The sequence below is a fragment of the Mastomys coucha genome, unplaced genomic scaffold (assembly GCF_008632895.1).
Source record: "Mastomys coucha isolate ucsf_1 unplaced genomic scaffold, UCSF_Mcou_1 pScaffold21, whole genome shotgun sequence".
NCBI lineage: Eukaryota > Metazoa > Chordata > Mammalia > Rodentia > Muridae > Mastomys > Mastomys coucha.
In genome coordinates this window covers 184711975-184726397 of record NW_022196904.1, presented here as the reverse complement: position 1 = coordinate 184726397, position 14423 = coordinate 184711975, and the positions used below count along the sequence as shown (strand labels likewise).

General features: G+C 43.5%; 1 protein-coding gene across 4 annotated transcripts in view; it reads left to right on the top strand.

The window, feature by feature from the left end:
* Nucleotides 1–9328: 9328 nt before the first annotated feature.
* Nucleotides 9329–14423, top strand: part of Smndc1 (survival motor neuron domain containing 1) — an 11236-nt gene continuing 6141 nt past the window's right edge. Inside the window, exons 1-2 of one of the 4 annotated variants that reach the window (XM_031390659.1) lie at nt 9329–9621; nt 10576–10695. In XM_031390659.1, the coding sequence (XP_031246519.1) occupies nt 10576–10695 (120 nt within the window). In that variant the 5' untranslated portion in view covers nt 9329–9621. Of the gene's footprint in view, nt 9622–9941; nt 10136–10575; nt 10696–13497; nt 13688–14423 lie in introns of those variants that run through there. The other 3 variants (XM_031390661.1, XM_031390660.1, XM_031390662.1) reach the window with 3 other exon arrangements.

The following is a 14423-nucleotide window of genomic DNA, read 5'->3' as shown; positions in this document are numbered from 1 at the left end:
CGCCACACCGGGAGTGTGTGGAAGAGAGGAGATCCGCCACACCGGGAGTGTGTGGAAGAGAGGAGATCTGCCACACCGGGAGTGTGTGGAAGAGAGGAGATCTGCCACACCGGGAGTGTGTGGAGGACAGGAGATCCGCCACACCGGGAGTGTGTGGAGGAGAGATGCCATGCCTGAGAAGAGTGCAGGACAGAGTGGCATAGCCCCATGTGAAGGAGCTCGGAATTATCCGCAGGAGGTAGTGGAGATTAGGCTCTGACGCCTATTGTGCTGTTTTAAGTATATTGAAATATAAAGGCTGTGTGTTTGTCTTTCATTCGAGAACACAAACCACTCAGGCAGGTAGCAAACACGCCATTGGGATTTATTAATTTAAGAAAATTACTACATTTTATAACATATTTATTACATATGATAGTAATACTTAAAATAATAGAGACATCTAAGAACAATACCCAAAAGAAAACATAGATCATCACTGACATCAGCACCAACAAAAGCCCATGGCCATAGATCCGTTGCTTACACATGCAACAGCGCATCTGGGCTTACAGACTGCTAAAAGCAGTTAGTACATTTACATCAACTTGTCTGATGAGAGTACAGGGGAATGTGACATTTTCATATGCTTCTACCATGTGTGACACAAAGAAGTAAAGTGACTTGATGCTGGTCACTTTACAAGTCATGATGAAAGACAGCAAATGAACATGGCTCCCTATAAACCACCCCAAAGGCCACCAAGCGCTTACATCACACACAATGTCCTGCCTCCGTTGCATTCTCCTTTAGCTTTAATCCAAGGAAAACATGATGAAAGGGGCGTGTCTCTTACAACTTCTTTTTTAAAAAAAGATTTGTTTCTTTAATCATGAATGAGGGTAGGTGCCCATAAGAGAGCATTAGGGAGTTATAGATGCTTGTGAGCTGCCCATGGGTACAGGTTCCTGAACTCAGGTCCTCTCCAAGAGAGATATAATGCTTGACTGCTGGACCATCCCTCCAGCCCAAGTGTCTTAGGGTTTTACTGCTGTGAAGAGACACCATGACCAAAAACTCTTCTTATAATGACAACATTTAATTGGGGCTGGCTTACAGGTTCAGTGGTTCAGTCCATTATCATCAAGGCAGGAACATGGTGGCATCTAGGCAGGCATGGTGCAGGAGGAGCTGAGAGATCTATACCTTCATCTGAAGGTTGCTAGCAGAATACTGGCTTCCAGGCAGCTAGGATGAGGGTTTTAAAGCCCACACCCACAGTGACACACCTATTCCAACAAGTGCCACTCCCTGGGCTGAGCACATATATACACCATCACACCAAGCTTTCCCCACTTCTAACGTGAATAGCCTCTACCACAAAACTTAAATCAGAGGCTGTCTTGCTTCCTGTGGTGACTATGGTCTACTGCCCACATTCTCCTTCAGAGTAAATGGATTGAGTTTCCTAGCAGCAGGAGCACTGGCTCTTTATGGGAGCAGCCCATTAACTGGTTGATGGATTAGGAGTGGGTGAGGGCTACCCTAGAGCTAGAGGTCCTCCTATGGGATTGTCTGGGGCTCCCAGAGTAACTGCCACCCCTGACTCCCGGAGCTAGCTCTCCAATGACCTGAAACAGAAATCTGAGTGAAAAGCCCATCAGGACCACAGAGGGCTTCTCAGGGGCAGCGGTTAGAGAAGATGAGAATGGTACTATGAAAATATCTATTAAATGTATTAGGGTCTCAAAGTGAGCCATGTGTCCTGTGTATGTCTTAACAACACAAAGCTGTGAACCATATATGGTGGTCTGAAGGTTTAATGGTTGTCCTAGTTAGGGTTTTACTGCTATGAACAGACACCATACCAAGGAAACTACATTTAGTTTGGGCTGGCTTACAGGCTCAAAGGTTCAGTCCATCATCATCAAGGTGGGAGCAGGGCAGCATCCAGGCAGCATGGTGCAGGAGGAGCTGAGAATTCTACATCTTCATCTGAAGGCTGCTAGGAGGGGACCCCCTTGCAGGCAGCTAGGATGAGTGTCTTAAGGCCCCCCACCCCCACAGTGACACACCTCCTGCAACAGGGCCACACCTTCTAATAGCGCCACTCTCTGGGCTAGGCATACTCACACCACCACGATGGTTTAATGAAAGAATTCATTAAGCACACTGGAGGATCACAGCAATAATCTAATCTGTAATAAACTGCAGTCAGGGCTGAGTGCAGATGTATGCAATCCTTCATTTATTTGGTTATTCACTTTTTGTTAGCACTAGCCATGGTTAGTAAATGCTCATTTATTTTTTCCTTCCTCCGTATTCCCCCCAAACTTCCCTTTGGCAAAGTTTCTACACCAGTGCCATCATTTAAAAAATAAAAAAAAAAAAAAATTAGTTATCAGATCTAGGTGGATCCTGACTGCCACCTAGTGGAATTTTTGAATATTAATGTATCTAGTGATTGTTTTCTTTTCAGTAAAATGGCTAAGTACAGCCACATCAAATTAAGGGCTACTGGTCTTGAAAGTGTGAAACTGTGAAGCTCTGTGGACTCCCTCCCCACAGCCCGGACAGTATTGAAAGCAAAACAGTGCCACTTGGGCCCCAGGGCTGCGGCTGCCCACCTGTTGAACGAAACCTGGTTCCAGTTACATTCAAAAGCTCCACCCCCACAGAGTAACAAGGAAGTCACTGATTGAACTGTTACACTGACATATTTTGGGGGAAGGGTTTGCCCCAGGTAATAATATCTGTTGGGAGAACAAAGGATTATTATTAAAGAACCAAGATGGCTGAGCAGAGAGTCTCCCGTCTAATTTTTACTCTTCCACGTGGGTAGGTATGTCTGTGGCTACTCTCTCATATCTCCTTCTATCTTTTCCTATCTATTTCTAACTTCATATTCCAGGTAACCTACTGTTTTATGTTGCTGCGGGACAGTGACAAAGCTCATTTTGTTTTTTGTAAAAATAGGAGTTGCTAAGGTCTTGCTATTATCTTAATTGTTTAGTACAGTGGTTCTCATCCTTCCTAATGCTGTGACCCTTTAATACAGTTCCTCCTGTGGTGACCCTCCTAGCCCCTCCAACCATATATACTGAGGACCAGCCTCAGCTTGGGAGAGAGGGTCCTGAGGAAGGGATGTTTGGGAACTGTGGAAGAAATGACTTGGAGTCTGTGATGGATGCAAGCTGATTCTCTTTGGAGACAGCTTTCCCTTGCACACTAAAGCACAGTCTCTTATTTTGCATAAGCTACTCTCTTAGGAATTGCATCTCAATTGAATCGTTTACCCCAGGTTCCCTTTTAATCAGCCCATGAATCAACACTTTATGACCTTGCCCCTTGACTCAAAAGACAGAGCACCATGGCTGAAGCTGCTTAGTTCTGCTTCTTGCTGGAGCTGGAACTTGACCCCATTGTTCTACTATGTTATCACCTGCTTTCTGTTTTCCAACTCCTTCACTAAGCTTAGATGTCCTAGAACTTCCTCTGTAGAGAGACTTGAACTCAGAGATCTGTATGGCTCTCTCCTGAAGGCTGGAAGTAATGGCATGTACCACCATACCTGGACCTAAGCTTTTCTTCACCTAGAACTTGCTCTGTCCCAGGCTGGCTTTGAACTCAGAAATCTGCTTGCCTTTTGTCTTCTGGAATTAAAGGTGTGTACCACCTTGCCAGGGCCTAAACTTTTCATGGCCACTGTTCCTCAAGATCTGGATCAAAAGCCTATTTCTTACAGCCTTAAGATCTGGATCATAAGTGTGCCCTCTGTTTCTGGATTGTAGTTCATTCCAGGTAAGAGGATACCCTCGGGAGCTGAGCTGCAAAGGAATACAGTATCTCCATTTTATTTTTCTTTTATTTTGTTTTATGTGCATTAGTGTTTTATTTGCACGCATGCTGGTGTGAGAGTATTGGAGTTACAGACAGTTGTGAGCTGCCATGTGGTTGCTGGGAATTGAACCTGGGTCCTCTGGAATATCAGCCAGTGCTCTTAACTGCAGGCTGAGCCATCTCTTCAGCACCAGTTAACTCCACTTTCAAAGACCATTTTAAGGAGTTGGGCAGATGGCTCAGTGGTTAGGAGCACTGATTGCTCTTCTGGAGTACCGGAGTTTGATCCCCAGCACTCACAAGATGGCTTACAACTATCTGTAATTCCTGTCCTAGAAGGTCCCATGCGCTTTTGGCATCTGCGAGCACTGCATGCATGTGGTACTGACATTTGCAGGCAGAACACTTGTACATATAAAATAAAGGTTAAAAAAAATTAGAGACCATCTTAAATAATTCCTTCTACCAAGTATTCACACTTTTCCACCTACCCTTCAAAGAGCTCTGAGTGCCCACTGCCTTCACGGCCACATCTTCTCTGCTGTCTGACCCACCCTTTCTCTGTCCTTTGTTTCTGATGACCACATATGTATTTGTAATGTCACTTTCTGTCTGTATTTACCAAGCAATCCCCCAGAGTTTTCCTCCAGTCTCCTTCCATCTTTGCCAACACATTTGCACATGGACACAAGTGAGAAGCCAAATCTACTCCATCTTAAAACAAAAAGCGCCTGAGTACTTGACCTGCAGTTGAACCCAAGCTACACCCAAGTACCAGGAAGGACCCCATGGCTTGTCCTTGGCCTGCACCCCAGAGTTACTCCCTAGCTACTTCCTAGCAACAGCCAATCAAGATTAGTCGGATTGTTCCAGATGTACTTTCAGACCCTTTGTGATTGTTCATGGTTTTGCTTCAGAGCACCCACCTGTCGTCTTACAATAATCATTCAATGAAGATGCTCGCCAGGCTGGAAGCCTCTCGATTGCTCGACATTTCCTATAAAACCTTGTCCCACTGAGGGCTCGAGACGGCTTCTGCTGTGACAGGGTCTGCAGTGAGTGAGCCCCAACTCAAGCTTGAAGAGAGATCTTAGTGCCATTGCATTGAAGTTGGCTCCTTGGTGGTCTCTTGGGGCTTGAGAATGAGGTACAACACATGCACACACATATACATGAAACCATTCAAAATCTATTCTGCTATGAATAATTTCCCCATATTTTCATTTTGAAAATTATCAAATATACAGGGAATTAAGAGTTTAGTCCCATGATCTGTCACATATTCTCCATTGAATTCAATACCTGTAAGCAGTTTGCTTTTTAATTTTCATGTGAACACTCACACATGCATATATGTATGTCTATACATATGAGTTGTATGAATATTTTACATAATTTTTGTTGTTTGGGGGTCTCATGTAGCCTAGGCTAATCTTGAACCCACCACATAACTAAGGCTGGCCTGGATTTCCTTATCCTCATAACTTCACCCACGTCTATAGGATTATAGACATGTGCCACCATACCCACCTATGCCATATAGCTTTTTTGTTTGTTTGTTTGGTTGGTTTTTTTTAAAGATTTATTTATTATTATAATTATAATTAAGTACACTGTAGCTGACTTCAGATGCACCAGAAGAGGGCGTCAGATCTCATTACGGGTGGTTGTGAGCCACCATGTAGTTGCTGGGATTTAAACTCATGACCTTCAGAAGAGCAGTCAGTGCTCTTACCCGCTGAGCCATCTCACCAGCCCCATATAGCTTTTTTTTGTTTGTTTTTGTTTGGTTTTGTTTTGTTTTTTGAGACTGGGTTTTTCTGTATAGCCCTGGCTGTCCTGGAACTCACTCTGTAGACCAGGCTGGCTTCCAACTCAGAAATCCACTTGCCTCTGCCTCCCAAGTGCTGGGATTAAAGGCATGCACCACCACTGCCCAGCCCTCCATATAGCATTTTGAGCATACCACTTGAAGGTATCCCTAAATACCTAAGCATGGGCCTTTCCCCAAAGTAACTATAAACTTTTACACCTAATAAAACTAGCAGTTTAGGGGCTGGTGAGATGGCTCAGCGGGTAAGAGCACTGACTGCTCTTCTGAAGGTCATGAAAAACCCCCAGAACTGGGGAGATCCTTACTCAAGTCTCGGGATGACGCGACCACCCAATAACTCACGAGAGACCGAACTTGCCGCAATCACATGAGGTTTATTTGGGATAGGTCGGTACTGGGGTCGATCTCGTGACCATGTTGGCCAGAGGAGTTCGACCCCGAACACAAGAAGTAAGGGGTATTTAATGGGAAAAACCACAAGCTGGGGGCGGGGAGAGAGTTACCAAGGAAACATAACATAAAAACAGTGGAAAATTTTAGAGAGACCCAATCCAATGTATTCAGTTAGGGAGGGGAACATATTCATTTTAGGAATGTAATCTTCATCTACCGGTCGACAGGGTGGAGAGTCTCATAAACCAGTAGACCTTCATTCCTAGTTCCTTCTTCATTGTGGATCATTCAGGAGTGGCAGGTATTGGGAACCAGAGTCCTGAGGCTCTGAGTTAGCCAAATTCCTGGAACTACCTACTTCTCGTTTTTGGCTTGATACAGAGGTTTTCCATGCCCCCTTTTAGGTAAAGGTTACACATTATACATACATTTCTATTAAATGCCCTCATTTTAAATTCTAAGATTCTCCAGCCTTTCAGTCCTAAGTTCAAATCCCAGTAACCACATGGTAGCTCACAACCATCTGTAATGAGATCTGATGCCCTCTTCTGGTGTGTCTGAAGATAGCAACAGTGTACTTACATATAATAAATAAATTAAAAATTAAAAAATACAGTTCAAAAAAATTAAAAAAACCAACTAGCAGTTTAGCATCATCTAATACTGTCTATGTTCCAACTTCTATATATGTATATGTGTTGGGGATGGTGCTAGACCTTGTGCTTGTCAGCAAGCATACTACCACACTGCCTCTGTGTCAAAATCACCAGCCTGGCATGTCCACAAGTTTTTAATCATCATTATTATTTTGGTTTTTCAAGACAGGGTTTCTATGTGTCCTGACTGTCCTAGAACTCACTCTATAGACTATAGACTAGGCTTGTCTTGAATTCATAGAAATCCAACTGCCTCTGCCTCCTGAGTGCTGGGATTATGGGAGTATGTGCCATCACTGCCTGGATTGTCCACAATTTTTATAGCCATATTTTTAAAAATTAAGATTTGTAATAGCTATTCCTGGTTATCAACTTGACTATATCTGGAATGAACTACAATCCAGAATTGGAAGACTCACCCGTGATCCAGATCTTGAGGCTGGGAGACACAAGTTTCTGACCTGGATCTTGGCTTAGAGATCTTGAGGCATAGTGGCTATGAATCCCAGGAGACTAAGGCAAGGAGACCTTTGAGTTCAAGGTCAGCCTGGGACAAAACAAGTCCTACATCCAGGCAAGGTGGTGCACATCTCTAATCTGGGCCACACCCTCTTCTGGAGACCTACATAAGGACATTGGAAGAAGTAACATTTGCTCTTCTTTGCCTGTTTTCATTTACTTACCAGCACATCTGTTGGAATCTACTGGCCTTGTGGGACTGAGCAACTACTAGATCCTTGGACTTCCCATTCACAGCTGACCATTGTTGGGGAGTTAGGCTACAGTCATAACAAATTCCCTTACTATATAAAGACTAGCCATAAGTTCTGTGACTCTAGAGAACCCTGACTATACAAAGATCCAATCATTATTATTTCTCTTTTTGCTTGTTTGGATCTTGAAATAGGCACTTGCTATTTGCTCTGGAAGGCCTGAAACACACCAGTTCAGACACTGTTTAAACTTCAGTTGATTCTCCTACCTCTGCCTCTGGTGTACTTGAGAGACCAAATCTTTTGGGTTCAGACTCCATCTTGGAGAACCTGACCTAAGGTTGAACTCAAGTAAACTAACAGGACAGTACCTAGCACCAGTTTCCAGGCTACCCCCCAACAAGACTTGTGTCTAAGACCAGTTTCCAGGTTACCCCCAACAAAACCTATATCCAGCCCCAGTTTCCAGGTCATTTCCCAAGAAATCTACACCCCCAGGTCACAAGCCAGCTCCTGGTACTTCACTTCTCAACAACTACCAATCAAGAGGAAAACAGAAGTTAAGTTTATGGTTTGGCTCCCAGCACCAGACATTTATATTAAAGGCCATAATGGCCCCCCAACCAGACCTATACCTGATAGCTAGATAGTCCTTTCTTGCATCTATAAATGCTTGCCTAAAACTGGGCTTGCACCCCGGCTCCCATTTCTCTTGCGTCAGAGATGGTGGTCAGAGAGAGTGGTATGGCCCACGCTTGAGCTTGAACAAAGAGACCCTAGTTCTATTGCATCGGATTCAGCTCCTTGGTGGTCTTTTGGGGGTTCACAAACATTTCTTGGCACAACATACTGAGATTACACACAAGCACCACCACACCCCTCTTTTATCTTCTAATCTAAACTAGTTCTTACTCTTTTTAATAGCATTACTTCCTTTTTTTGTTGCTGTTATCAAACACCGTGACTAAAGCAATTTAACAATTTCATTTTAGCTTATGGTTCCGGAGTGAGTCCATAATGGCAGAGCAGAGGCAACAGGCTGAGGGCATGACGGCCGGAGTAATTTGTTGGGAGTTGGAATCAAACTTGTCTTTAATCTCTCCAAGTCCACCCCCGGCAGCATACTTCTCCAGCCAGGGAGTACTTTTAAACCACTCCATTGGGAACAAGGAGCATTGGGAACAAGGGTTCAAATGGCCAAGACGAAGGGAGTTATTTCTCTTTAAAATTACATTACTCTTGAATTATTTGAGTCAAAAGGACATCGCACATTCTGGGATGGGTGGTTCTTTTCTCACGGCCATTCAACACATTATGTTTATATTTCCTTTAAACGGAAAAGCTTGATTATACTTCCTCATAGGTGACAAGTCACTTCATGTTGACAGTCACTCCGTCACTCTGTGGGATAGGATGTTTCATACTTATGACACCTTGACTCTAAACAACCTCCCTTCCTCTATTTTATTTTATTGTTCAACCACTTGGCTTTTAGCTACCATGGGTGCCTAATAACCTCAAATGGTCACTGTTCCATTTCTATCACTCTATCTCTATTGGCTATATTTATTTTCTATACTACAAAACACTTCCACTTGACTTCAGGGTCTCGCTATGTAGCCTTGGCTGGCCTGGAACTCGCTATCCGGACTCAGGCTCAGATCCGCCGGCCTCTGCCTCCCTGTGGAACACAAGTTAACCGCCATCACTCCCAGCCCATTCCTGGTACTGAATCTCTTTCTCATCACGGCTCCTCAGAAAGGCTCGCGAGCTGACGCCCAAGGGAACTAGAGGACAACACCCACAACAGAGAGCCACTGGCCCCTCCCACCACGGGGCGGAACTGACGTAGACGAACCGCCCTCTGACCCTGGCGCAGCCCAGATACGTCACTTCCTGCCCACTAGGCCCCCACACAGACACTACCCACCTCGTCTCAATCGCAGGCGGCTCAGAGGACGGCGGGGGCCACGTGACTCGGGCGCCATTTCACGAGAGTTCGTACTTCTCGCGAGATCTCTCTCGCCTTGTCTTTTCCTCCTGCCCGAGCCCGGCTTTTCTCCCCTCCCCCCTCGCCGGCGGAGTTTTCCCTTTTTCCGACCGAACCTCGCCGCGGTGGAAATCTTCCCTGCTGCAGTTTCCCCTGCCGCCGCTCGGCTCGCCTCCCCGACCCCTGCCCGCCGTTCCGTCCCCAGCCCCACCCAAGGTAACGAGCCTCTGAGGGAGAGTCGGGCCTCCTCGGGCCTCCTCGGGCCTCGGGCTGGAGTTGAGGCGGAGGCCCGAAGCCACCGCGCCGGCCGACCTCAGAGCGCGGCCCGGCGCGGGCAGTGCGGGGAGCCAGCGGCTCACGCACCCCCAGTGGGTGGCCCTGGCCTGCGTGGGGGCTCCCGGGCCGAGGCGACGAACGTGGCCGTCCTGGGGAACCCGTCGGGTGGGGGAGGCGCCCGCGCCGTTCCGACGAGGTCCTCGCTGAGGGTGCGGGGCTCCGCGGTTTCCATGGAAGCTGAGGTTTTGAGTTTCCTGGTCCAGAATGATGGGCGGAAGTATGGCGGGCTCCGGAGCGCGGGCTGACTGGGAGAAGGGCCGGCTCGGCTAGCCCGTCAGACCGGAGGGGCGGCCGGAATGTTCCGGAGGTGGCCTCGGAGGACCCGTAGGTTTTGTTGGCGTCCACTTTACGGGACTCGTCAGCTCTGGAGGACGCTAGCTGTATTGGGCGAAAGGCAGGTTTCTAAGATGACCTCTGTGTGCAGAGTTTGTGTTCTGGGGACCTGCCTGCCCCGAAGAGTTGGAGAGTAGAGAAAGGAGTTTTGTGTATCTGACGTTGGGAGAACTCGTCTGTGCTAATTTCCCCGAGTTTGACTCTCTCAACTTTTAAGAAGTGTGTCTCGGTCTTCCTATGATAGTTAAAGAAAAAGCAGTTTCCCTCTTTTAATAGCATGGCTGTGGGAGATCTTTTTGTGTAGAGTTTACCAGACATGTCTGCAGCCTTCAGAACTTATTGCCTTGAAGTTCGTGGATTAGTTAAATCTGAGTAAAGTAAAAATGATGGTGAATGAAACTTCAGTTTTGTAACAAGAGTGGTTAAATTAGGTGGGTCGGAGAAAAAAGATTTTTGTAATTTGACATTTGACTCGCTTTTATGGGCCTTCATCTTCCTCAGATGTCAGAGGATCTAGCAAAACAGTTGGCTAGCTACAAAGCTCAACTCCAGCAAGTAGAAGCTGCTCTGTCGGGAAATGGAGAAAATGAAGATCTGCTGAAACTGAAGAAGGATTTGCAAGTAAGTATAGGTGGACAGTTGTAGTTAATGTCATTTGAAAAGAATATTTTTTTCAAACTATGCATTCAAAACCCATAGGCACTCCAAGCACCTGTGAGGAAGGTGCTCCCACTTGTATATGTATGTACAGGTACTGTATGTACAGGTACCGAGGCTTCTAAAATTAGTAGCTCTATTTGGTGTACAGCAGAAGGAACGAAACACTCAGGCTTTTGTAAATCTTGTGTGTGCTTACAGGATTTCATAAGAAGAAACCTTGCAATGGAATAAGCTTTTGTTTTAAAAAAGACTTGACAAGGAAACTTAGTTCAAAAGGTAACACTATTGAGGGAGGAATGTACAATCTGACAAAGATCCTTTTTAATGACACAAAATTATCTGAAAATGAAATTTAGCCTTATTTTTCAAAGCTAATAGGGCATATACTTTTATTAAAAACACATGAAAATGTGTTAAGAGATAACATTCTGTCTATGGATGTTATATAGGTATTTTAATTTAAGACTGGACTTTGTAGTTGTTGAGTAGTTAAAGTTGAAGTAGTGTGAAAAGGAGATTAACTTTTCATGCAAAGTTTAGGAGGAACAAAACATCTAAGGACATGAACTGGGGTTTCAGGATAAACTTAAATACCTGTTGCTTCTCAGAACACCAGGTTGAGAAAAGTACCATATATAATTTGTAAATATTATATATGAAAACTTTGATCCTAAGAATATACTTCAGATTTTGAACCTGATACTTCAGCAGTTTTCAGGGTTTTTTGATGATTTCTTGCTTATTCTATGTCACATCTAAACAGTCATTCTCTTTATCCTCTTGATGAACACTAATACCATTAGATTTTGCCAGCTGTGCATGTACGCCTTTGATCCCAGCACTCAGGAAGCAGAGCTAGGCAGAGCTCTTGAGTTCCAGGCCATCCTGGGCTATATAGTAAGACCCTATTTCAAAAAGGACACACACACACGGACACACACACACACACAAACATATTTCCAACTTTTATTTTTGGGCTTAATACATTTGGGATTCTGAAAGATCTTACCTGTAATTTAAAATGAGTTGGACATTTTCAAACTCGGGTTCTAGACTTATAATAAAGTATATGTTATTTTTAAAAACAAAATAATGAAGGGTAATTTTACTTTGACTAATACTGTTCTTCAGTGTTTAGAAGCCAGACCTATGGAGTGCATGTGCCATTCATTAGAGGTGTTTAGGAAACTTTCTCCCACTCTCAGACATTCTGTAAACTGTAAGCAGTAACCCAGTGTTTGTTTCCTGCCTGCTCATTTGATTTGTTCACCTGCACCATGAGTATGCATGACAGTGAAGTGACAGACACAAGCTGGCCTGCCTCTTCTACCTCTGCAGACTTAAAAGTAGTTCTTTGTTTTCTTTGAAGGGAAAAAACCACTTGTCTGTACTTTATGGGCAGTGGGAGGAGAGGTCTCTGTAGAAATGGTAGAGGGGAAGTCGGGAGCCTAGTTTCAAACAATATTACTACCAGGTCTTTCTAAACATCTCTAGGGTAAATTATCTTTGGAGTATGGAGTTAGCTGTCTTGATATGTAATCTATAACTGAAATTATAGGGAGAAATCCTTATGGTAGACAAAGTTTTTCCCTAAAAGGCTTACCTAGGCCTCAGGTAATAGTGATCTGGAGGCTAGAAATACAACTACTAGGAATACACAAGGCCCTGGTTCAATTCCCAGCACTGAAAAATAAAGTCAGCAAAACACAAAAAAAGCAAATCAGGCAGAGGTAGTAGGCAAATCTCTATGTGTTTGAGGCCAACCCGGGCTACATAGAGTTCCAGGCCAGCCAGGGTGACACTGAGACCTAGTTTCAATTTAAAAGAAGAAAAAAAGAAAAAGCAAAGCAAATGACATTGAAGTCATTTGTTTACAAAAGTGTCTTCTTTTCTATATCCAGTTAGAATAGCAGTGTGTTGTAGAGCTTCTGTGATGGTGAGCATGATCTGTTTGCTGTTCTTGCCATAGCCACTAGCTACAAATAGCCAGTGGATAATTAAAATATGGCTAGGGTTAACTGAGGAGCTAATTTTTAATTTTTTGTTTTAAATAACTACAGTTGATTAACTATTGGATGGTACAGATTTACAAGCTTAAGGACTAACAATACCTTAAGTAGTGGCAGGATAGAATACTTTAATTGGCCAGTCTTCATTATTTTTTTTTCTTACTCTATATTATGAGAACTTTGGTTTTGATTACAAGGTATGGTTTGAACTATTGGGAGATAGAAATAATTTCTTAAGATAAGGTAAAATTACAGAAAGTATTGGAATATATTTTCCTGACCTAGTTGCTTGCATTGAGACCAGAGAGTGGCTTCTGTTTCAGTGCAGGTCTCACCTCCACCCACCTGCTCACTCCTTTGGGGGACATATCTATGTGCCACTATTATTTAAATCCTATCTGATTAGATTAATTATTCAGTTTGTGGATTCTGCATTTTTTTTTTAAGGGGAACATCATAATGGCTTCTAATACCTTATGTTTATGTTTCCAGTAAGGCTTCCGTGTTTCTGTCTTCATACAGAATAATAAATTCAGGCAACAAATTAAATTTTGGAAGTCCTAACTGCAGCTTTTTTATTTTTATTTTTTGACTTAGAAAAGAAAGTAGGTATAGTAAAATTAGGCTAGCTAGCTCATTAGTTCCCTGGGCAGTCTATAGTAATCACAAAAATAGTCAATTTATTAGGCTGTATTGCTGAATAAACTGGTTTTAAAGGAGGCAGGGGTCAAGTCACTTGTCTCATATATTACAGTGGCTCTCTGCATCCCCGAAACGCCTTCCTTCAGTAAGCAGAGTGCTTGAGTGCATCCCCTTTGACCTGCTGATATGTAGATCACAACATCTGATGCTTCCTGGAATTGCCGATTACTGTAACTGCTGCCCATCTGTCAATGAAGGAGCAGTTTCAGAACTCAGACTTGGGGGAGGAAAAGTAATTAATGGTATGTACCTTCAAGAACTCCCTCATACATAAAATAGTTTTTCTAATACTTTGCTCCATATACACATGTGAAGATAAAAATTTGAGAAGGTTCTTCATAAATTACTGGGAGGGACATGTAAGATGACAGTTACAGGACATCAGGAAAAAATGCTTCGGATTTTGTTGTTTACAAGAAGGGCCACCTTGGCACAGGGCTTTGAAAATTATGCACAGCTTTTCAAGACTCTTTTCTTTGAATGTGTTTTGTTATTAATGTGGTGGGGAAATATTCTGTCATATAATAAAAAGTTCGAAATCTGAGACTTCTTACAGACTGCATGTTTGTGCTTTAAATACATGATCCCTGCAAGGAGATGCAAATATTTAGTGTTAAAGACTGGGCTCCTGATAGCGGCCTATCAGCTTGTATTCTTGGCTCTGAAGGTTGTTAACAGAACAAAATTGGTTAAATTACTATATTGTAGGAATCTCTCCTGCTTTATTTACATAGAATTGTTTAATTAAAAAATTTGAGGGCTGTAGGTTTGACAGTATTGGGACACTTGCTGGTTTGCACAAGTCTCTAGGTTCAGTCTTTAATGGTGCAAAACTAATGAATATAAAGCTATGCATCACCTCCTATGACTTAGAAAAGGGGGAAAATGGTGTCTACTTGGCAAAACTTAAGATTTTTTTTTTTTTAAATTAAATTTTCAACTCTAGTTTTGTTTTAATTCACAAAGCTGACCCTTCTT